The following is a 23,796-nucleotide window of genomic DNA, read 5'->3' on the forward strand; positions in this document are numbered from 1 at the left end:
GATACCCTTCTCAGAGCCAGCTCTGGTCACACGGCCAGGGTGGTCATCTAGGGGATGCTGGAACTGCCCACTTCTCTTAAGCAGTCCATGACCTTTTAGACTACTGTGAGTCACCTCACAATATTAACACTTGAAAGAAAACTAAGCTTTTATCAAGCTGTATTTTTGGTCTCTGTGTTACAGAGGCCAGCCTATACTTTATTAATATGCAAACATAGGCTGTTAATAAATATCAACTGAATTATGAATTTAAATGATAGAATAGGGAAACAAACACTAAGTAGGACTTTTTTCTCTTTTATTTATTTATTTTTTGAGATTATAATTACATCATTTCTCCCCGCCTTTTCTTCCTTTCAAACCCTTGACTTTTTTTTTTTTAAAGTACCGTGACAGCTAATCCTAGTTGTTAACTTGGCACACCTGGGAAGAAGGAATCTCAACCGAAGAACTGCCTCCATCTGGCCTAAGGGGAGTCTATGGGGCATTTTCTTGACCGTTAATTGATGCAGGTGACACCATCGCTGGGCAGGTGACCTGAGCTGTGTAAGAAAGGTAGTAAAACAAGCCAGCAAACGCTGTTCCGCAAGGTCTCTGCTTCCGCTTCTGCCTCCAGCCCCTGCCCTGACTTCTCCCGGTGATCGACCGGAAGAAAGAAATAGCCTTTCCTCCCCTATGTTGGTTCTGGTCAGTGTTTTATTGTGACAACAGAGACGCAAACTAGGACAAATGCCTACATAATTTACACACTATCTAAAACATCTCCAACATACATTCTCCCATTTTGCATTTTATAATTTATTTTGAAGCATAAAATTCAATATGTTGATGTCGGATGCTAACATAACCATCACCCTGGCCCTAATCACGAGTGTTTCCCTTGCTGATTCCCTTGCTGTCTTTATGCTTAGAGAAGAAAGAAAAACCCAACTCTTTGGCAACAAGATTTACTTTGCTTTCTTTTGTCTCATATAAATGCCAATTTTCAAGTGGGTCATGACTGCACTCTGATGTGTGCTGCTTTTTTCTAATAGTAGCCAATTTCAAGAACACCCGCTACACTCCACTTTCCAGAATGATTTAATAAGCCATTGACTTGTATTTCCAACAACAGCTTTTAGCCCATTTTGTTCTTATAACTATTCTGTTGTGGATAAAATAAAATTTTAATTGTTTCTTTTAGTAATAAGGGGGGAAAACTCAAAAACAAACTCTTATTTTAAAGAAGAAGAAAAAAAAAAAAAAAAAAAAAAGAAAGAAAGAAAGAAATGGGCATTTTCCAGCAGCCTTTGAAGTACTCTTAAACGTTTATATTCTTCCTGGGGCAAATGTGACTCTGGTGGTAATTGTGCAGCCTTGAAGGCAGGCGCAGGATGAACCCCCAGAACTACGTGAGCTGGGTGTGGTGGTGCACTTGGGAGGTGAAGTCAGGAGAATTAAGGTCAAGGTCATCCTCAGCTACAAAGGGCATGGGAGGCCAGCCTGGGCTACACTATGAGAGACCCTTCCCAACCCCCACCCAAAAAATAAATGTTTTTCAGGGAAAAACTACATTTATTTATTTTGTGTGGGTATATGTGTGTTGTGTGTGACTGGTGCCCAAGGAGGCCAGGAGAGGACATCAGATCCCGTTGAACTGGAATTACAGAAGGCTCTGAGCAGTCCTATGGTGCTGGGAACTGAGCACAGTGCTCCTCAGTGCTGAGTTACCCCTCAGCCCCTAGAGCCTAAGCAGGAATCCACCTAAATGCGCTTGTGTTATTCTATCACAGAAAGGATTGACGAGATGCAATTGACTTGACGGACTGCTATATAAAGTTACAGTACTCTGCCCTGGGTAGTGCCTAAGCCTAAATAGGCATGAGATTACCTAAGAGACCTTGTTAAAACTGTTAGAACTGGGCTGGGGACCAATGATCTAGAATGTCGGTAAACAGGTAGTTTGTGGAATTCAGTTTTAAAGACACCGATGTATGGTAATCTTAATTTTATACATTTTTACAGAAAAGAGTCTTTGTTCTTAAATGTACACATTGCACATTTTTCTATCAAATGATTCACATTTCTATACTGGGGAAATTTAGATGTAGCCCCTCCTTGTCTCTGTGTGTGTGTGTGTGTGTGTGTGTGTGTGTGTGTGTGTGTGTGTCTGTGTGTGTGTGTGTGTGTGTGTGTGTGTGTCTCTCTCTCTCTCTGTCTCTCATTATTCATAGTCCACAGGCACAGAATGGGGTACTTGACCAACAAGGGCAACTGTGATGAAAGTTCCTGGAGAAAACCTTCAACCAGGCTGACTGAGTACAATTTCAGTGACCTGAGACAATGGAATGTGTCTAGGCCAATGCCACATCACCTTAGGTCACCTTTAGGCCTCTTAATGGCCATTTGCTACTCTCTTCTTTGTGACCACTAGGTGAATCCCTGAATGTACAGATCGCTAGTTCCCACCAAGCAAAAAAATGCTGCCATGCTGCACTGGACCCCTGTCAACTACCTACCTGATGTCTCCATTGATGTGTTTGAAAAGCCTTGATTTACGTTTTTTTTGTTTGTTTGTTTGTTTTTTTTCTTCGTCTGTGCATACAGTTTGCGCCAGCCTGAATCTATGGTCCCAACCACAGGCCATTCACATTGGCTCCAGAATAAGTTATTTCTTGTCCTCTGAAGTAAGCGCACTGTAGTTCTACTTAATTAGTCGAAAAGGCAATGCATACATACATACAGCTCTGTTTTTTGTTTTGTTTTTGTAATTGACATGAGCTAGAGTCATTTCAGAAGAGCAACCTCAATTGATAAAATGACTCTGTCAAATTGCCTGTATACAAGTCTGTGGAGCATGCTCCTGATTCATGACTCACGTGGGAGGTCCCACCCCACTGAGGTTGGGGCCATTCCTGGTCAGAAGGCTCTGGGTTCTATAAGAAACCAGGCTAAGCAAACCGTTGGGAGGAAGCCAGTAAGCAGCGTTCCTCCTTGGCCTCTGTATCTACTCCTGCCTCCAGGTTCCTTCCTTGAGTTTTGCCCTGACTTCCCTCAGTGACAGACTGGAAGCTGAAAGTGAAATAAACCTTTTCCTCCCCAAGTTGCTTTTGGCCAAAGTGTTTATGACAGCAACAGAAAGCAACCTAAGACATATACATGTGAGGTAGAATATTCCTAATAGTAGTTAAGAATATAAAACAAGAAACAGATATTTTCTTCTCTCCAGAGCAGCTCCCTGGCTCCCTTTCTAGAGACAACCAACATCATGGCTTCTTGTAGAAATGGTCCTTGCTAGAGCTGCCATAAAGGCCTTTGCCATTGTTTTCTAAGCAGAAACACACTAAACCTAGTGTTCTAACTGTGCTTCTTTGCTCAGCAGCATAATTTGGAGACAGCCCCCATCAGCACCTGCAAAACGGTTACCCTTTCACAGCCGCAAACAATTCCACAATGCACGGCACAGGCCTCTGTGGCTGGCACGTATGTGAATGCAGCCTTCTGCTACCACAAGCAAAGCTGCGCACACGTGGTAGGCCCTGCCACCTGGTACAGCTTTGCACGTGGGCTAATTTCTTATAAATGCACATAGTAAAAAGACACGTACATTTAAAACCAGATATATTGCCCAAACACCCTGCAAACAGGACATCCCAAACTGTTCTAACACCAGCAATGCCAGACAGATAGCCAATTACTCTCTTAACTGTCGTTTATGTAAGCGTGACAGGAAGCTGGCTTCTTTCCTTTCGTTCTGTCATTTGCATTTTAATTTCTATTATTGCTTGTCATATCCACTACCCACTTCCTACAGGGTTGTTACTTCTTTACTGACTTGAAATGATTACTTCCAACTAAAGACATGGCCCGTTTGTCTGACTTGTTGTATTTCCTACTTTCTAAATGGTCTTCTGACTTTGTTTTACAGCTTGGCTAATCATGAAGACATCTGACTACATTTTCCATTTGGGGATTTGCGTCTTATTTGGCAGGCCTCCCCGACTCTCAGCTTCTTTAAAACAACTGTTTCCTAACACCTTTACGGCTTGTTTTTTGTGTTTAGGTCTTTGATGCAACAGGAGTTCACTGAAGCAGGAAGGCAAGGGTCTGAGTTTCTTCTCACTGTTTTTTAGCTTCGAAAAGCCTTTAAGCAAACGACCTTTCCTAGCACAGCCATTTGGAAGACAACTTGGCCAGCTGCAAAGCATTTCACAATGGAGACTATTTCTAGAAAAATCTATGTTCATCAGAACCACATTCTTCACCTGTCTGGCCTGTTAGTAAAGCTACCAACTGTTTGCATTCACAAGAAAGACTCTGAATGGAAAGGTAATTAATAAACACGCGTGTGTCATGGATGGCTGGTACATCTGTGACTAAGGACAGAAACTTCTTACTTTACCTGTAAGAAGTCTAGCCTGTCCATGGAGCAGCCACAGAGCATCCCATACTGTAACGTAAAGCTATTCGCTGCTACAGAATGTTCATAGCTTGGTTTTTGGGGAGTGGAGGGGGTTTGAGACAAGGTTTCTTTATGTAGCTTTGGATGTCTGTCCTAGACTCGCTTTGTAGACACGGCTAGCCTCAAACTCACAGAGATCCACCTGCCTCTGCCTCCCTGAGTGCTGGGATTACAGTGTGCACCATCACGCCCGGCTGCATTTATAGTTTCTTTCTGTTGTTGTTAGACTGATCTTAGGAGAAATGCATTATTATTCATTATCCGAGTATCCCCTTTTATCTATGATGTTATCAAGAAAAAGTGGCAACATATTTTTTCCTGAGTTTTCATCAAGACATTCAGGTAAAATACATTTGGGTAATACATTGCTCAGCATAGTTATCAATAATATACCCATAACACTCAAAGGTGGAGCCCCATTAGGAAGCACTGCTTGGGAAGCTGCTGATCATGTATCCTGATCGTGACAGGAGTCAGTCAGGATAATAGGAAGTCAGGGTTCAGGGCACTACCCCAAACAGGCTGGGCCAGAACTCAAAAAGCTCCGTGTGAGATAAGCCCACGAGACAGATAGCCTATTCTCGTTTCTGTGATGTTTAAGTCTTTACTCCTTCCACGGTGTCATATAAGCTGAAAAAGTAGCAACCTAGCACATTTATCAGATAAAACATAGGTTATACTGGAGTATTTTCACTGGACAGCTGCACTGGGCACTGTGAGCACTGCTTGGAATTACTGCAGGACACAAAGGGTCTTATGCCGGGGAACCCAGTCTTTACAGGCCAATGCAAGATTGAAATTAAACTTAAAACGTCTTCTTAGGAAAGGTTCGATACCCCTGAGCTCCGTTTCTCCTTCCTGCCCATCCTATACTTATTCTTACTTCTTTATGAGATCTATTTCTCTTTCGTTTCACCTTCTCTACCAAAATGCAGACCCAACTAACTCTTCGTTTCTAGAATCCTAACAGGAAGGATGAAGGGGAGCAGGGCTGGGCTGTAACATCACAGGTGGCCCAAAGCAGAATTAACACCAAAGGCTGACTGACTTCTTCAGAGAGCCTTGAGGGCATTACACTGAGACTGCATTTTAACACTGTGGATGTTTTAAAACAAATACACAAACCTGCAATGTTTAAACAGCTAAGACCATGTCAAACACAATAAAGACCCAATTCGAGAAGGATGGAAGTGGACAGCCTTCCCGTGGGAGCCCACATGAGCTTTTTCTTGCTTTCTTTAACAATACAAAACATTTGTATCTTAAGTTTCCTAAAAGAGAATATATTTTGAAAACCAGAAAATGAACATTTTATAAAGTTCTGTTCTAAATGAAAGCCACCTTGCCATTGAAAGCCACTTCCCCTCCTGTGTCACCATCTCTGACGCCTCTGACGTCTCCTCACTAGATCTAATCCCACGCGTGTCATCCTTGCAGCCAGGAGTTGCCCTGGATCCCTCTCCTCCCGACATCTTCATTTCCAGAAGCAAGTTCTCCACAATATATATAGAATTTCACCACTGTTCATGTCATCATTGCCACCACCACACCCAGCTGTCAACTATCTCCCCGCCAGTTCGCTGACTAGTTTCCCAGCCAGCTTCCTTATTCCGCCCGTCACCTCCAGCTTCCGCACAGGTGGTACAGCAGCCTGCAGCCAGGACACTCCACAGCTTAGAGCCTCCAGTGCTTTCCTAGCTCGGAAAAGGCCCTCAAGTCCTTCTAGGGGCTCACACAACCTTTAAGGGTCCAGCCCCACAACCCCGCAGTGCCTACTGCGGCATGGACCTTAGGTCTTTTCAGGTCTTTCCACACTTCCTACAAAACCACTCACTTGGTTCTCACTATCCTTGCCTCCCTGCCAGGTGAGCTCTTCCCTCAGGAAGACCTAAACTACTACAGGGTAATTTTATATCTCCTTTATACCATTCCCTCTATTAAAAAAAATTTTTTTAGATTGACTTATTTTACTTTATGCGTACAAATGTTTTGCCTGCACATACATATGTGTACTTACCTGTTGGTTCCCCTGAAACCGGGGTATACAGATGACTATGAGCTACCATGTAGGTGTTGGGTACTGAGCCCAGATCCTCTGCAAAAGCAACAGTGCTCTTAACCTCTGAGCCATCTCTCTAGCCTCACTGCCTCCATTTTATGAAACATACGCATATGTGTATGTGACCTGTTACACTCATTTGCAGTACACTATGCTTTCATTTTCTCATGGTTATTGTGGCTCCTGGGTAACAAGAAGATTCATTTGTTTTGCTGTGATTTTTTTTAAGTTTCCATGACTAGTCCAGCATCTTCCATGTGACAAGAAACTAAGTTACCCACTGCAAATGGTAAAAAGAATAAAGTCCCCCACACCTGTGACTCTGCCCAGATCACATGACCAGAGGCTTATAATCACGCATAGATAACACACTGGCAGTAAAAGACTAAAATGTGCGGGAATGTCATATGGGACTTACCTTCTCTTAAGGGTTAAGTCTGACACAGGTATGCATCTTAGACCAGTTCCCAAGACCATAAGGAAGGACGTCAGGAGCACAGTCACCCGCAGACCTGGGGAGGAGGGAAGCATCCACATGAAACTGGGTCCTTTATGGGAGCCCGATGTTAGCTGAGATGCCTCTCATTAAATCAATCTACGATCACGTTCTGACACAACAGCTTTTCTCTAGTGCCCCCAATGGGAAGGGAGAACGTCACCTGTACACTGAAAACCGGACGTGGGTAGAAAACTGAGATGAGCACAAAGAAAGGGGTGGGGGGACCCTCATCACTCTAACCACCCAACTGAATGTCTGGAAAGTTTACAGTCAAAGTGTGGAAAATAAATGTAAAAGACTACTTCAATTCTGTGCCTCACACACATACACAAACAAAAGTAAAAGTGAATATCCATCAAATGTAAAAATTCCAACTTTCAAATTCAAACTGCTAATAAAAACTACATTGTCGGGCCAGGCATGGTGGCGCACGCCTTTAATCCCAGCACTCAGGAGGCGGAGGCTGGTGGATCGGTGTGAGTTCAAGGCCAGCCTGGTCTACAAAGAGAGTCCAGGATAGCAAAGGATACACAGAGAGACCTTGTCTCGAAAAACCAAAAACAAACAAACAAAACAACAATAACAAAAATTACATTGTCACTAAAAATTGTTTAGTGACAGGTATATTATGTTTTTTACTTTTCAAAAAAAAAAAAAAAAACAACCAAAAAACAAAATGACAGTTGGCCAACTGTATATCTTAGTTTAAATCGATACAAATTAATGTTTACTATGGGGCAGGGCAAGTGGTCTTTATAACCCTCTGGTTATTAATACAGATTTACTTATTATTATTTACTAATCGACTTCTAATTCTTTTTTTTTTTTTTTATTCAGATAGTGTTTAACTTATAAAATGATGCTACTAGGCCTGGAGAGAAAGTTACAAGGTTAATGGCACTTGCTGCTCTTGCAGAGGACAAAGGTTCAAATCCCATCATCTCCATGGTGGCTCGCAGGCAGCCATCACTCTGGTTCCAGGGAATCCGAGACTGAGGAACCAGTGAAGGTTCAGTGCCGTGGAGAGACTGCGATTTGCAGGTTCAGAGGCTAATTACCTTATCTTGGGCTAGTTTCAGCCTCTGGAACAGCCCTTGCTTGCCCAACTCTGTATTGGAACTAACATCTTGTGGTAATAAACAAAAACCTCTTAGAATCTACTGACTTAGCAGGTGCTGAAGCTAAGAGCATCCTCAGAGAGCATCCTCAGAGAGCATCTACAGCTGCCTTCCGTCATGTTTCACCGGCCTCTCTGGTGTAACCACAAATGTACTTAAACTTGTCTTGATTTATAACCTTCCATGTTCTGTGAGACTATAAAAGCCTCCTGTAACTGCTTCCACCTTGGAACATGGAATTTAGGGTAATCTAAATCTGTGTTTCCAGGCAATTGTCACTTAGAATGGCTCCAAAATAAACTATTTCTTATTTCCTTTAAGATGAGAGCTGTGGTTTTTATGTTGACATGCTCTTAAGTCTCTTACTTTCCTTTTCCTTCCACTGTCCATATCAGCCGATTGAGAGTGGGCTGTGAGGTAACATTCTACAAGGAGGAATAGCCGAATGCCCTCTTGTATTAGAGATAAAAGATACAGTGACATCTACGTCATGTGTGCTTGCTGGCCAGCCTTGGTGATGTACCATGGACCTTTGTACTGATAGAAACTGCATGGTGTGACGCTGAGAACAGGAACAGTATTATTCGTTTCTAATACCTCTTCTGACCTTTAATACCAGGCATGTACAAGGTGTACATACATACATACATACATACATGTGTGCAAAACAAAAATAATAAACAAATATGCATATATATATTAAATGCCATTAAAATTAAAATCCGAAGCAAGCAAGATGACACAGTGGTAAGCTCCTTGCTACGCAAGCCATAGAGTCCGAGTTCAATCCCTGGAACTTCTGATGGAAAAAGAATGAACTCCTGAAAAGTGTCCTCCAAAATCCATAAATGATGACACCCCTCCACCCCCGCCATTGTATGTATCTTTTCCCTCCTTATAACAAGATGTCATTCTTGGAAGGGATCTTGTAGCCATGACAACGAGAGCACAACAGTCCATGGAAGCCAAGTCTTTGGGCATGGTGATGGAGCTACAAACACTACCTAGTGTCAGGAAGCCCTGCCTGGAATTTCAGCTATTACTTCCCCCAGCTCTGGGTGCAAGTGCTCCTGGGAGACGCTAAACTGTATAGGAAGCAGATGGTTGTTAAAACAGGACTCTGGGAGGTGGCTTCCATGGTGGGGTAGGCCTTTGTGGTGATGCAGCTGCCTGGGTGTCACCCACGATTCTGTAAGTGAACCTTTGCCAGTGTTCTGTAAGAAAATTCAGTGAGTTTATGATCACCAAATTCAACTTTGGTGAAATCATATTTCGGTCTGTTTCTTGTGCCCATCTGGGGTGATTGAACATTAACTTTTTTCTCCTCAGGAAAAGTTAGCACGACACCCCCATCATTCATTCATTCATTCATTCATTCACACACACACACACACACACACACACACATATTAGAAAAAATTTGGCTCTTAGCTAGCCAAGAATTTGCTGTGTCTTCCAGGCTGGTCTTGAACTCAAAGAGATCCACCTGCCTCTGCCTCCTGGGTGCTGGGATTAAAGGTGTCTGTTACCATGCCTGACAAGTTAAAAAGAAAAAAAATTATATATATATATATATTGTGGCTCAGGACTTTAGGAAAAAATGTGGATCAGGTAGTTTTTCCTTTATATCTTTTGTATTACCAGCTATTTTCAAATGTGTGCCAATGACCAGGCATGGAAATAAAAGGACAAAAGGAAATACGTATACAAACGAGGTGTCTGAGCTAGAGTCAATTTTAACTGTCCACTCAACACAGTCTGGAGTCACCAAGAAGTGGGCCTTAAGCATGGGACTGTCCAGATTGGAGTGGTCTGTGGGGCACTGTCTTGATTGTTGTTGATGTAGGAAGTTCAGCCAACTGTGGTCCAGCCTTTTCCTGGGCAAATGGCCCTGGGCTGTGTAAGGAAACAGGAGCTGAAGTGAGAACCCGGAAGCACCCTTCCTCCAAGCTTTCTGCTTCAAGTTCCTGCCCTGGCTTCCCTTACGGTGAACAGTGAATGGTGAATGGTGAACGAACTGTTTGCTGGGATTGTGAGCCAAATAAAGCCTTTGCTCCCCTAAGAGTGGTCACAGCAACAGAGTGAGAGAACACAAGGTAACCAGAGACACACATGCTAACGAAGACCCGCACTGTGGATACATAATGAAACACCATAATGAATTGCCTCTGCCTGCATTTGCCCTGCTCTTCTGTTCACACTGATCAACAATTACCTAATGCCTGTGGCAGCCACACCACACAGGTGACTCACACAAATCATGGTGCAGGTGGCCCCACCATCCTTCAAACAGCTCCCCAAGCCAACGTTTGAAACCACGCTGCAGGGGAAACAGAAGTTAAGCAATGAATTAAATGTTTGGGTGTTTTAGTTTTGAGGTTTTTTTGGGTTTGTTTTTGTTTTTGTTTTTTTTTTTTTCCAGAAAAAAAAATTTTAGTAGAAGATAGATGGTTAAATATTTGATTTTCAAATTTCTTCTCTGCTTGAAGAAAATTGTAAGTCAACAAAATGATGATTATGCAGAACAAACATCACAGGGAAAATAAATTTAAGATCCAGATCAGGCACATAAACGCCACACTGAGAATACTTTGTGATATGAATGGGGCAAACTTTATAATATTCGCGTATAATCTGACTGTGATTAATACAATTTGGCAGAAGGAATGCCATAGAGAATTGTGCTTCCTGGTAACAAGCAATGCATACAGGCTGCTCATTACTGCTCCCACCAGCAGAACACAGGCTCGGAAGCGGCAGCATGGCCCCTGGAAATAGAGTGTAATTACTGAAAATTATACCCGCAGCCATAAATACCCTAAGACTGCAGGACAATACTCGTTTACAGTTATTCTAGGCACCCAATGAGACACCAAACAGAGCTTTATATTTTGCATTGTACACGAGGGTTCATCTTCCTCCTAAGGATTCTGCTTGTGACTATAGAGGCAGCAGAGGAGGAGTGGGGGCCTGACCGTGCCATGTGGTCTAAACAAGCCAACTTTCCCCTGCTACTGCCCAAGGCTTTCCTATGTGGGGTGCTTCTAAGCAAACACATGGTGCTTTAATGGCTTATATAAGCATGAGAATGCAGAGGTTGTGGGAAGCTGATCGTTACCGCAGCTTGGGGTGGACACGGCACGGCTGCAGAGAAGCTGGAAGCGGGCTTCTTGTTCCACGGCTGCCAAGTGTTCATCTACGCCACTCAGTTATGAATGGAATACTTTCTTCCTGTTGCTTACACCTCAACACAGCAGGACTCTCTAATTCCATTTAATCAGAGAGATATCAACTATTCAAGGGGCGGGGGAGAAAGATGGGGGAAGGTAATAAAAGACCCAGTGAAATACACTTGAGACAAATAAAACTTATGCATGAACAGACTTCGAGCAAGCACAGTATGTGAGGGCTAAACCCACATAATGGAGGGTATGGCTACAACACACTTGCAAAAGCAAGCAATATTAAAATTAAAATTAAAATTCTACCAAATATGGCATCTAGATACTTCAGGCAGTTGCCTTTCAGTGGATGAGAGACAAGATGGGGACACACTGGCTTTAGGGACAGGATGCTCCACAAACATCAGGCTGTGACACAGGAGAGTCAGAAAATTTTTCTGAAGCTGAACTTGGCAAATATTTGCAATGGAAAGTAAATTCAGGAGGCTGGGAAAATGGCTCAGCAGTGAAGAGCACTGACTACTCTTCCAAAGGACCCGGGTTCAAGTCACACGGTGGCTCACAACTGTCTGTAATGCCCTCTTCTGGCTCCTGTGGGCACTGCCTACATGGTGTGCACAGACATGCATGTAGACAAAATACCCACACACCTGACACACTTTGGGGTCTCCACTGAAAAACAGACTTCATTTTCACAGCTTCACTCAATGGCCTCTCAGGCCCTTCATGCAGAGACTCGCCTGCCGTATGCTGTCTAGCCTCACCAGCTCTCCTAAAGTCCTCAAGAAATAATCCACAATCTCTTCATGCAGGTACCCTTCATGCCTCTAAAACTGTCACCATGTGGACTGGACAGTTGCACGGTCAGTTGGATGGACCCTCACCCACTGGAATGTGTAGAGGATTTTTAATTCAGAATATGGCTGCTCTGGCAAGAGATTGCATCTAAAGAAACTTCTAGGTCAGTATGATCTAGCTAGAACACACACCTGCCTTTAATCTCAGGAGACAGTTCAAGGCCAACCTGATATAGAGCAAGTTTCAGGTAAAGAAAAGCTTAGGTCCAGGCATGTGGTGGTGCACGCCTTTAATCCCAGTACTCAGGAGACAAGAGGCCTGCAGATCTCAAGAGTTCTAGCCAGTGATGTTCAGGCAGTTCAGTTGAGTCAGTGAGTGGAGAGGCCAGTGCAGCGCAGTTGAGTTTGTGGCAGCTCAGTTCATGAAATCCAGACACACTTTTACTGGGAAAGTTTTACAGAGACAGGTTGAAGAGAGAACAAGCTGGACACAGGTGACGACAGAGCAAGCCAGAGAGTGAGGAGCAGCCAGAAGACAAGAATAGTTTGAGGTCAAGCAGAGCAATTTAGTCAGAGACCAAGAGAGAAGCCAAATTGAATCAGTCCGCTAAGAGAGGAATTTGAACCAGCCAGCTATGAGTTCAGAAAGAATTAGAGAGAGTGAGCTTATTCATTCTAGGTTAAATTGTACGGAGGCTAGAAGCTTCCAGGATCAGGCCTAGGTTAGCAGAGGTAGTAAGCCTCCAAACAACAATTGCATCAGGTGAATTCAAGTTACTTTTACAGGAATCACATTAGCAGCACTTTTTGTTTGTTTGTTTGCAGTTGCTTACTAGGAGCAGAAAATTCTTTAGGCCTTTTTCTTTGACGAGGTAGAGGCTTGGTTGGGTGAGGTCTTATCCTAGGGGCACCCCTCCCTTAGTTCCAGCCAGAACAGCCCTTTCCTCAGGCATTAGCTCATTAGTGATTGCACAAGCCTCAATGCAATTTCTCCTGTCCAAACTATACATTTTTAATTTCTTTTTGTCCCACTAGCACTTTTTCCCTGTAGACCTGCCTAAGCACTATTATAGCCACAGATACAATGTTTTGTGGTTTTTTTTGGTTTGAGTTTTTGGGTTTTTTTTTGGGGGGGGGGGAGTTTTTTTCTTCTTTTTTCTTTTTTTCTGAGACATGGTTTTTCTGTGTAACCTTGGCTGTCCTGGACTCACTTTGTAGACCAGGCTGGCCTCGAACTAACAGCAATCCACCTGCCTCTGCCTCCCCCAGTGCTGGGATTAAAGGCGTGCGCCACCAGATAAATTAACTCATTATATTTTAATTTAGCCTCAAGCAATTTCTAAGGGCATGGACAGAAGACAGCTAGATTCTTTGCCAAATTGTCACAGACATGGACTCTTGCCTAGTTGCTGTTCAAGTCCTTACTTCTCTCTGGAAAGTTCTTGAGCTGGACCTCTATAGTCACCTTTGCTCTCACTACTGCTGCCTTTCAGGCTCCTACAGGGGCAGCCCATTGGGCCCCATTGCTCATTCAAACACTTTTCTAGTCCAAAGTCCCAAAGTCTTCCACATTCCTCCAGAAAACAACATGGTCAGGCTCTTCCCAGTAGCAGCCTGATACGAACCTCTGTCCTAGTTACCTTCTGCTGCTGTGATAAAACACAGGGACTAGAAGTGCCTTACAAAAGGAAGAGTTTATTTGGTCTAACAGTCCTGGGGGGGCTAAGAGTCCATCATGTTGGGGAGGCACAGCAGCAAGCAGCAGGCGCAGTGGCAGGAACAGGAAGCAGAGAGATCACAACTCGAACCAAAAACATGAAGCAGAAAGTGAACTGGAAGTTGGGTGAGGCTTTAAATTTTCCAAGCCCACCCTCGGTGATGTACTTCCTACAACAAGGCTGCAAGGGCCCTCAACCTTGACAAACAGCGCCTCCAGCTGGGGACCAAATGCTCAAATGCCTGAGCCTATGGGGGCATCTCTCAGCTGAACAACACAATGGCCAAAGCAGCTTTGATCTACTATACTATCTACTATTCCTCCTTGTGATGGTTTCCAGACCACTATGTTCCTGCTCTCCACTTCAGCTGTCCTCCATGTCTGAAGATACTTGACCCATGATTACTCAACACAACACTCCTTTCTCAAATCCTTTCAATATTGGCTAAATAATGCCTTCATCTTGGCCTCTCGGTTCTGACCTCTTATTCATGGCCATGCCCTCCAATCTATCACTACCAACGTGCTAGTTTTAGCTCAACAGGATGCAAGATCATCATACAGTAGGAAGGAACCTCAACTGAGAAGCTGTGTCACAAAGTCTGACTACAGGCCTGTAGGGTATTTTTATGATTAGTGATCAGTGTAAGAGGGCCCATCCCATTGTGGGTGGGGTCACCCCTGGGCTGGTGGTCCTAGGCTCTATAAGAAAGCAGCCTGAGCAAGCCATGAAGCAGCACTCCTCCATGGCTTCTGCATCGGCTCCTGCCTCCAGGTTCCTGCCCTCTTTGAGGCCCTGCCTTGTGTCCCTCAAAAGACTTGTGATATATAAACCAAATAACCCTTTCCTCCCCAAATTGCTTTCACCATGATGTTTCATCACAGCAATAGAAACCCTAAAACATCCATTTACTCTCTTGGTTATATTCTGCCTTTTTTTTTTTTTTTTTTTAAAAAGCAAAATTACAGCCGGGCGTGGTGGCGCACGCCTTTAATCCCAGCACTCGGGAGGCAGAGGCAGGCGGATCGCTGTGAGTTGGAGGCCAGCCTGGTCTACAAAGTGAGTCCAGGACAGCCAAGGCTACACAGAGAAACCCTGTCTCGAAAAACCAAAAAAAAAAAAAAAAAAAAAAAAAAAAGCAAAATTACACCCGTGACATAATCTGAACTACAAGCATCTGACTTTTTAATTATGACCTCTCTTTCCGAGGCATCCCCTCTCATACACTAAACAACTGTGACAAGAAATTTTTCATAAGCTGGGTGTGGTGGTGCACACCTTTAATCCCAGCACTAGGAAAGGCAGAGGCGGGCAGATCTCTGAGTTCAAGGCCTTTTCGTTTCTTATCTAAGGATGCTTGCTTTTATCCCAACTCAATTTATATTCCATTGTCCCTTTTTATATTGATCTCAACATGACCCTTTATTCTTGGCTTGAAATTTTGGGGTCCTATTCCCCCCCCAACACGTGCGCGCGCACACACGCACACACATGCGTACACATTGACTTCTACTCTGGCCTGAACACATCTGTCAGGACAAGGTGGGGGAAAACATACAACTACACAGTCATCCCACCTCAGATAATCAGTCATTTTGAAACAGGCCTTCAATGCTGAAACGACCCCACTACCAACTCTAACTGATGTGCTCTGTAGTTCCCTGGAAACTAAGTTTCTTAAGTTATCATATCTCCAATACCTGTTCCCTTATCCCCATTCATCAAGTGATAATTTTGTTACCGATTTTCTGAGACATAAAAGCAAAATAACCCCATGAGCTACCACCACCTATCACCTGCATCTACTTGATCAATACATCTTGTCTTCTGTTACTAATAAGAATTAGTTGGCAATGCTCCTAAGGCCAACTGGTCTACCTACGCTGCGAGGACTACCTCCCAGCATGCGTCTACAGCAGTAGTTACATCAATTCCACTTTCTCCTTCCAGCAGCAATTTCCCCCTTCCTCACATATCCATAAGACCACTGCATTACTGAAATATGCTTTACGTTCTTTTACTTAAAATAAAATTTAAAAAAAAAAGTTCTTAGTGGCTACATTCCCTCTAGCTCTTGTTCAAATCCTCTTTGCCCTTTATGGTATGCCTTCTCAAAAGAAGTGTCTACATTTATGGTCTCCAACTCTTCTTTCCCATTTTAATCTTACCTCACCCTACTACTCCAATGGGGCATTCTTTCAGGCTCTATTCTGTCCTCACTTGTGAGTTCATTCTTCTTTCCTCGATTTCTGAATACTGGGATGTCCCTGGTTCAGTCCTGGCCTCAATCTCCACCTCTCTCCACAGATAGCTAAACGTAGCCCTGAGGCTTTAAATCCCATCGCAGCTGACAGTTCCTACACTATCCCTCGGGCCTCATCACTGAACTCCATTATTTATATACCTAATGAGAGTTTAATCTATCTTCATGAGTATCTAAGAGCCATCTCAAATCCTCAACTTCCACACCATTTGCCTTAAATTGTTTCTTTCATAGTGTGTGTGTGTGTGTGTGTGTGTGTGTGTGTGTGTGTGTGTGAAGTCCTCACTATAAGGTAGCACTGGCTGGCCTGGAAATCACTATGTAGATAAGGCTAGCCTCAAACTCACAGAGATCAGCTTGACCCAGTTCCCCCCCCCCCATTTCCCAACCCCCCACCCCCATGGGGATTAAAGGCATGGTCACTCACTCACTACTCCTGGCCTCCCTTCCACAACCTTAAACATCCCAGGAGATCAAAGTTCTACTCTCCCTGTGACCAGAAAGTTAAGAGATGCGTTAGCCTTTTCCTTCACATGCTACATCCAACTCATCAACTGTACTAGCGAGTCTACTCCCAACATGCATGTCCAGTCTAACCTTCCCAAAGCTTCCACGGCTACCCCGGGGTTAGAAGCCAGCACTGGCTCAGTCTCCATCTGGGCTTTTCTACTAGGCTAAGATGCCTTCCTGCTCCTGTGTTCATAATCAGCACAGCAGCAGAGTCGGCTTTACTCCTCTGTCCAAAGCCTCAGGGCATAGCTCACTCCTAAGAGCCAATGTTTTTACTAGTGGTTGAAGAGGCCCAGCCTGACCCAGCCTCCCCCCACCCACCCACCCCCCCGCCAACCCCAACCCCACCCCCGGTGACCTCATCTCTGGCTACAGCTCCCCTCACTGGCGCTCCTCTAGCCTCACAGCTCTTTCTGGGATATGACAAACAAGGATCTTTGCCATTGCCATTGTCCTTCTCCAGACATTCTTGCCCTGCATGGACCCTCCAGGCTTCCTCTTCCTTCAGGTGCTACTCAAATACCTGTGGGGCAGTTTACACACACTAGAACACACTGGATCAAGCCACAGTGCACACACCCTTTCTCCTTTACTGCGTGTGTGTACTTTTTCTCCAAAGCACTGCTGCTTGTCGCCTTTGCTTCTCAGGCCTCTCACTAGATGCAGACCCCGGGAGTGTCTGGTCCCAACTCGCTTAATAACATATTGCTATCACCTTAATCTCTCCTAGGCTTGCTTTCTAGGGTGCACCCGCTTGGCACTCCTCCTATCTCATTAACAGGTCCTGGGGTTCCCCTGATGGTGACTGGAAAGGGGTGGAAAGGTACCACCCCTGTTTTAGGAAGATAACAGGGCTTCTGTGCTACACATCTCCAAGTGAGCAAGCCACTGAAAAAGAGAACTTGCTGTGTGGGGGTGCAATTGGGACACCAGCATTATGAAAGTGTCTTAACTGCTCCCACTAAAAAGGAGAACTAGTCTCAAAAGAGAAAACTTTGGGGGGGACCATTATATGTGTGTACTGTGTGCATGCTGGGGATCTGAATTCTATTGCTCACTCCCCAGTCCAAGGGAAAGACCTTAAATTCATTTTTTTATTGCTTCAAATAATGGAAAATACAAAATTAAATTTACCATACAGTTATAGGAACTATGAAACATTCCCCCAAAGCAACTTATTTTCTGAAAGGAATGGTAGCTTCTAATGTAGACAGCCACGGCAGATAGATGCACTCGTGATATACAGGGTAAAACCAGCATTCTGTGACACAAAAGCAAGAAACTATAAGACGGGGCTGGAGAGATGGCTCAGGTTAAGAGCACTGGCTGTTCTTCGAGAGGATCCAAGTTCAATTCCCAGCACTTACATGGCAGCTCACAACTGTCTGTAACTCCAGTTCCAGGGGATCCAACACCCTCACACAGCCAAACAGGCAGGCAAAACACCAATGTACATGAAATAAAAATAAATCAATAAAAAGAAACTACAAAATGGCATTTTGTTCTCTTGAGCCAAAAATTATTCCTTAAATCCCAGCACTTACGATGCAGAGGCAGGCAGATCTCTGTGCATTCGAGGCCAGCCTGGTCTACAAAGTGAGTCCAGGATAGCCCAGGGTTCTGTTACACAGAGAAACACTGTCTTGAAAAGTAAAGGGGGGGGGGGAAGAGAGAGAGAAACGAGGAGAAGGAGAAGAAGAAGAAGAAGAAGAAAAAAGAATATTATTTTTGGGACTGAGTTCCTACATTATAACCTAACAGACCAGAACAAACCAAAGCAGTTTGTCTTAGTTAAAACGCCATCACCAAAAGCAACTTGGAGAGGAAAAGTCTCAGGTCACACTCCATCACTGAGGGAAGTCAGGGCAGGAACTCAGACAAGAACCCGGAGGCAAGAACTGAAGCCGACCTGGAGGACATCTGCTTACTGGCCGGCTTCCCATGGCTTGCTCAGACTTTCTGATTGCACCCAGGACCGCCAGCCCAACGGTGTCACTGTCTGCAGTGAGTTAGACCCTCCCACATCAATCATCAATCAAGAAAATGCACTGCTGGGGCTGGAGAGATGGCTCAGCAATGAAGAACACAGATTGTTCTTGTAGAGGACCTGAGTTTGAGTCCCTGTACCCACAGCAGGCACTTCAAAACTGCCTGTAACTCCAGTGCCAGAGAACATGCACATGCGCGCGCGCGCACACACACACACACTACATCTATCTATATATAAGTACACACACACACACACACACACACACACACACACACACATTTTTAAGAAAGAAAATGCGCCGGGCAGAGTGGTGCACGCCTTTAATCCCAGCATTCGGGAGGGAGAGGCAGGCAGATCACTGTGAGTTCGAGGCCAGCCTGGTCTACAAAGCAAGTCCAGGACAGCTAAGGCTACACAGAGAAACCCCATCTCGAAAAACCAATAAATAAATAAATAAATAAATAAAAAGAAAGAAAGAAAATGTACCACAGGCTTGTATACAGGCCAAATCTATGAAAACATCTTCTCTAGAAGGATTTTTTTTCCCATCCCAATGACCCCAGCTTGTAACAAGCTGACATAAAAACTAACCCGCCTAAAAGAGTCACTCATGCTAAAGTTAAATTAAAACTTTAAGGAAGTGGATAAATCACAAGACAGACCAGTCTTCCATGAACAGGAGGTTTCTAACAAATCACTATCATAAGGAAGTCTCTGCTTTAACATTTACAAAAAAATTGTAGCCAGGAACAAGCAGTCAGTGTTAGCAGTCGGGTTTTCTCTGTCTGTGTTCTTGTTTATACCCAGAAAACTCAGTGTTCCCAGGGGATTAACTCATTGTGTTGTGTAGAATGGAGGGGTTCTCACTCACCAATCACAAGTTAGGAAAATGAATAAGGCTATGATTAAGCTTGCTTTATTTATTTATTTTTTTAGTGTGCTTGTGGTGTGAGCACATCTGTGTGTGCACATCTGTGTGTGCAGGTGCATGTGCTAGCCACAGAAGTATATTGGGCGTGTTCCTCTATCACTTTCCGCCTTACTTTTTAAGACAGTCTTTCGCTGCATCTTAAGCTCACTGGAGCTCAGGGGATCCTTGTGTAATGGAGGGCGTGCTTGGCTTTTACATGGGTGCTTGGGGATTTGAACTCAGTTCTACCGGCATTCACAGCAAGTACTCCTACCCACTGAACCATCTCCTCAACTCCTTCGTTGTTGCTTGTTAATGACTCTTAAGGTGGCCAACTGTTAAAGAAATGACTATGGAATTTCCAGATTTGAAGGAACTAGAATGAATCTTTAGATAGGAAACAAACAAACAACAACAAAAATCAAATCAACAGTGAAAACATTGATGAATCCGAATAAAATTCAGTTTAGAGGCAACCTGAAGCCACCCCTCACCCCCAGCCCCAGCCCCTGCGTGTGCTGCAGGAATCTTCCACCCAATGAGGATGCCACGGGTGGACAGAAGCCGGGACAGCCCCTGAAATGCTTCAAACCCAGGCCCAATCTGTAGTCTCCCGGTACACTCACAAACCATAGAGTGGGATGAGCAGGCGGCTAGAGTGGAAGCCATCGAGGCCCTCAGCGGGTTGTCATGAGAACGGCCCATTGCTTCCGCTCTTTCCCCAGGCCTCTCACTCTATTTCACGTAGTTAGTGGAGCCATGCCTGGCAGGCAGGCAGCACAACCAGTGCTTCGAGTAAATCACTAAATAAATCCGTATCTAACAAGGGGTCTTTTCTACCTTATTCTAGTGCTTTTTTTGAACTCTCTGCCCACCTGCCTGCTCTTCCTTGACCCGCTTGCTACACCAGTTACTCCCTTCCCCGACTACACACACATCTCATAGTGCTGGCAGATGCTTCAACCTGCAGTTACATTGCAGTTGGTCCTTGAACTATACACATTAAGTCTACTGTTCTTTCACTTGATCTTCACGTATTCTACTCTGCCTCCCGTTTAATTTTTTGGAGCTTATCTTAAGTTGCATTATGATTCTAGTCCCACAACTCAGTCATCCAAGTTTGCCAAATGACCTTTAAAAAAAAAAAAAAATCATCAATGCTCTCCAGGTAGAAAGTGGCACGCACACCTTTAAGCCCAGCACTCGGGAGGCAGAGGCAGGTGGATCTCTGTGAGTTCGAGGCTAGCCTGGTCTACAAAGCGAGTCCAGGACTGCTAAGAATACACAGAGAAACCCTGTCTCGAAAAACAAAACAAACAACAACAACAAAAAGAACAAGTTTCAGGATAGCCAGGGCTACACAGAGAAACCCTGTCTCAAACAACAACAACAAAATCAGTCCTCGGGACTAACTTTGCCTTGGACACTACACTTCTGTGCTTAGACCAGTCCTCTCTTGGAGCAGTCATCCCATATGATGATCATGAACTTACTTAGTCTCAGTTTTGCGGCCTCTTCCGTGGGGATCCCTGTATCATCAGGATGAGAGAAGGAGGGAGCACAGCCGGATTCTGTTCTTTTGGTAAGGAACAGTCTGAGTGAAGTGTTGCACCAGACAATCACAACTCCATAGCAACCTGTGTTCCACTCTTGCTTTCCCGGGATTGTCTGTGTCAGATCAGTCTCCTCTATTGAAATCCTACTCTCAGCTAAGTGCCTGGACGTAGAGGTTGGGGACTTTGGGAATGAAACAGGTTGTGAGTGCGGGGTCTGTACAAATTGAGTTAATGCCTTTATAAAAGAGACCTCAGTGAGATCCCTGGCCATTTCCTGTGAGAGATCACAAGAGCTGTGTGTATGGATGATGCTCACCAAATAAGTCTTCTTCTTAGCCTTTCCTCTTGGACTTCCCAGTGTCCAGAAAGGTTACAAATAAATGTCTTTCGTTGTATAAGCTTGTGGCCTTTTGTTAACAGAGCTGTATACTAAGTAAGGAAAGAATCCAAAACTAACTGAAGAATCCACTGTATCAAACTCACAAAAGGCTGAACAAAAACTACATGAAGCAGTTTCCAACCATTATCCGAATACATGCCTAATAAGTCTAACTCTTGCACACCAGCCTCCTGGGGGTTTGTTTACTCACACTCCAGAGGGATAACTCAACATCCTGACTCTTGTCGCCCTGGCCTTCTCCCCACCTCACAGAACCACACTGGCAATTGGCAAAGTGAGGTGCCTGAAGTCCTCAACAAAAGAGAGCCTTCGTGCAACTGGGATCTTTATCTGAGAGTAGTAAATTGCAATTGAAAAGTCACCTGGGCAACATGCTCATTTGAACCTGGGGATCTATCGGCCTTCCAGAAACCCAAGCGTCAACACCTGAGTTTCCCAATAGTGCTTCCAAGGCTGGAGTCACCACGCCAGCTCATAACTTCCTTACAACTGGGCATCACCGGTCTCTTTTCTGATCTTTCACCCTCAGCACCCCAAATTCCTTTGAAATCAAAGTATGAGTCACTTTTGTCAGGTGTCAAAAAACATTCCCAGCAATTCCACTTGGTCGCGCTGATGAATATGAAAAGCCTTCAACATGTGATGGTTACCTAAATCTCTAGTATGGCATAAAGGGCGTAACAAAAACAAAAACAAACAAACAAACAAACAAAAACCCAATACTTGGAAAACATCCTCGTTATTTGTCGCTTTAGGGACAGAGGGTTCCCGAGTTAGGAATGAGATGCCAGCGACACTGGGTCACCTCACACAACCCCTAGACCAAGCCCAGGGAGGCACAGACAGGCCCGGATCTTGGCACAAGCCGGCTCCCAGAGAAGGGACATACCCGCAGGCATCCGGGACCCCTTACCTCTCTTATCCAGCAGCCACATGAACGCGAAGCAGGGCAAGAAGCCGATGGGCCCCCACAGTACCAGCAGCGCGATGTCCCAGCCCGAGAAGCCAAAGGCCTGGCGCGCCGAGTTCTGGATGGGGCCCCAGGTGTTCCAGACCAGGCCCTGTGCGAAGGCGAGCAGCGAGAAGAGCAGCAGCACCAGCCAGCGGCGCCCGTACACCCTCCCGGGGCCCGGGCCGGCCGCGGGCAGCACGGCCGCCGCCTCCCGTCCCCTGCGCGCAGCCCCGGGCGCAGGCCCGAGCCCCGGTCCCAGCAGCGGCTGCCGCTCCTCTTCCTCCTCGCTGCTCCAGCCAGAGCCCATGGCGACGCCGCCCGCCGGCCCTGCCCGACGCGTCCCGGTGGCCGCAGACCAGCCGGGAGCTGGCTGGGCGGGTGGAGCGGGAGCCGGAGCCGGAGCTCTGGTCCTCGGCCTCCCGGCTGCCTCTGCTGCGCCTGCGCCGCCCGAGCCCGAAGGGAGGAGGCGAGGCCGGGTCCACCCTGCTGGCTGGGAGAGCAGGAACGCCCTGGAGAGGAGCTGGGGTGGCACAGGAGACCCTAGGAATGGAAAGGGTGGAGGAGCCCGGCCGGCCGGGAAGCCGGAGAGGAGAAGGCAGAGCTAGTCTCTGGAGGGTTGCTGGAGGAAGTGCCCAAGTTTACATCACGTGCCTACTAAACAACTCGCTGACCTCAGGTCACTTATCCCGACGCTTGCTTCTATATTAGGCTTACTTTTGTTTTTATTGGGGTTCTAGCTGCAGAAATTATAGAGGGCGGGCTATTGAGGTGTAGTAAGGTCTCAGGGGAATTGTGTCAGGAAAACCACTTGGTTTTATGTGTGGCTTACGTATCCAGAGAGAATATAAACGAACCAATATTCATTCATACGTATGAGTCTTTCGGTCCATTTTGTCACGCAAAAGGGTAAGCAACATGGATTACGTTAAAACTGGAAGACAGTGATTTACCTCTTGATGACGTTAACCAGACTAAATAAGTGGCAAAAGCTAGGGGATGCATTTATTTGTCCTAAAGTACTAACCCAGAACCCCGACAGGTGCCTGTGTCCTTGAAAACTGCAGTCGAGCAATTTGCCATATCTGGCTCGGAAAATGAGTCACAGGGAACGCCTTCAAGGGACACTGCCTGAGGTTCACACTCCCAGGCAGCCACGAAAACTAACTAGCTTGGGTGACTCTGATGCTAAAGGGACCAGCGAGGTGGAGAAGCAGGCAAGCCAGCTCGGGGGTCCACTAAAGTCGCAAGTCCCGTTGAGCGAGGGAAAGCCAGGGTGGAAATGGAAGATCGGACTAGAGGAGGAGAAACAGTAAAGGGAGCTAAGGGTTGAAGAAAGAGCTACCCCGGCCCAGACCACGTGCTCGGCACCTTTCAGCAACCAAAGAGCAAAACAAACTGGCG

General features: G+C 45.3%; 1 protein-coding gene across 1 annotated transcript in view; it reads right to left on the reverse strand.

Annotated features, from left to right (window-relative positions):
- The window catches only part of Slc49a4 (solute carrier family 49 member 4), a 70,708-nt gene extending 47,807 nt beyond the window's left edge, over nucleotides 1–22,901 (reverse strand). Inside the window, exons 1-2 of the mRNA XM_051149866.1 lie at nucleotides 22,357–22,901; nucleotides 6,919–7,012 (exon numbers count right to left, since the gene is read on the reverse strand). Of these exons, the coding sequence (XP_051005823.1) occupies nucleotides 6,919–7,012; nucleotides 22,357–22,702 (440 nt within the window). The 5' untranslated portion in view covers nucleotides 22,703–22,901. The remainder of the gene's footprint in view (nucleotides 1–6,918; nucleotides 7,013–22,356) is intronic.
- Between the last annotated feature and the right edge of the window lie 895 nt (nucleotides 22,902–23,796).

This window comes from Acomys russatus, chromosome 8 (genome assembly GCF_903995435.1).
Source record: "Acomys russatus chromosome 8, mAcoRus1.1, whole genome shotgun sequence".
NCBI lineage: Eukaryota > Metazoa > Chordata > Mammalia > Rodentia > Muridae > Acomys > Acomys russatus.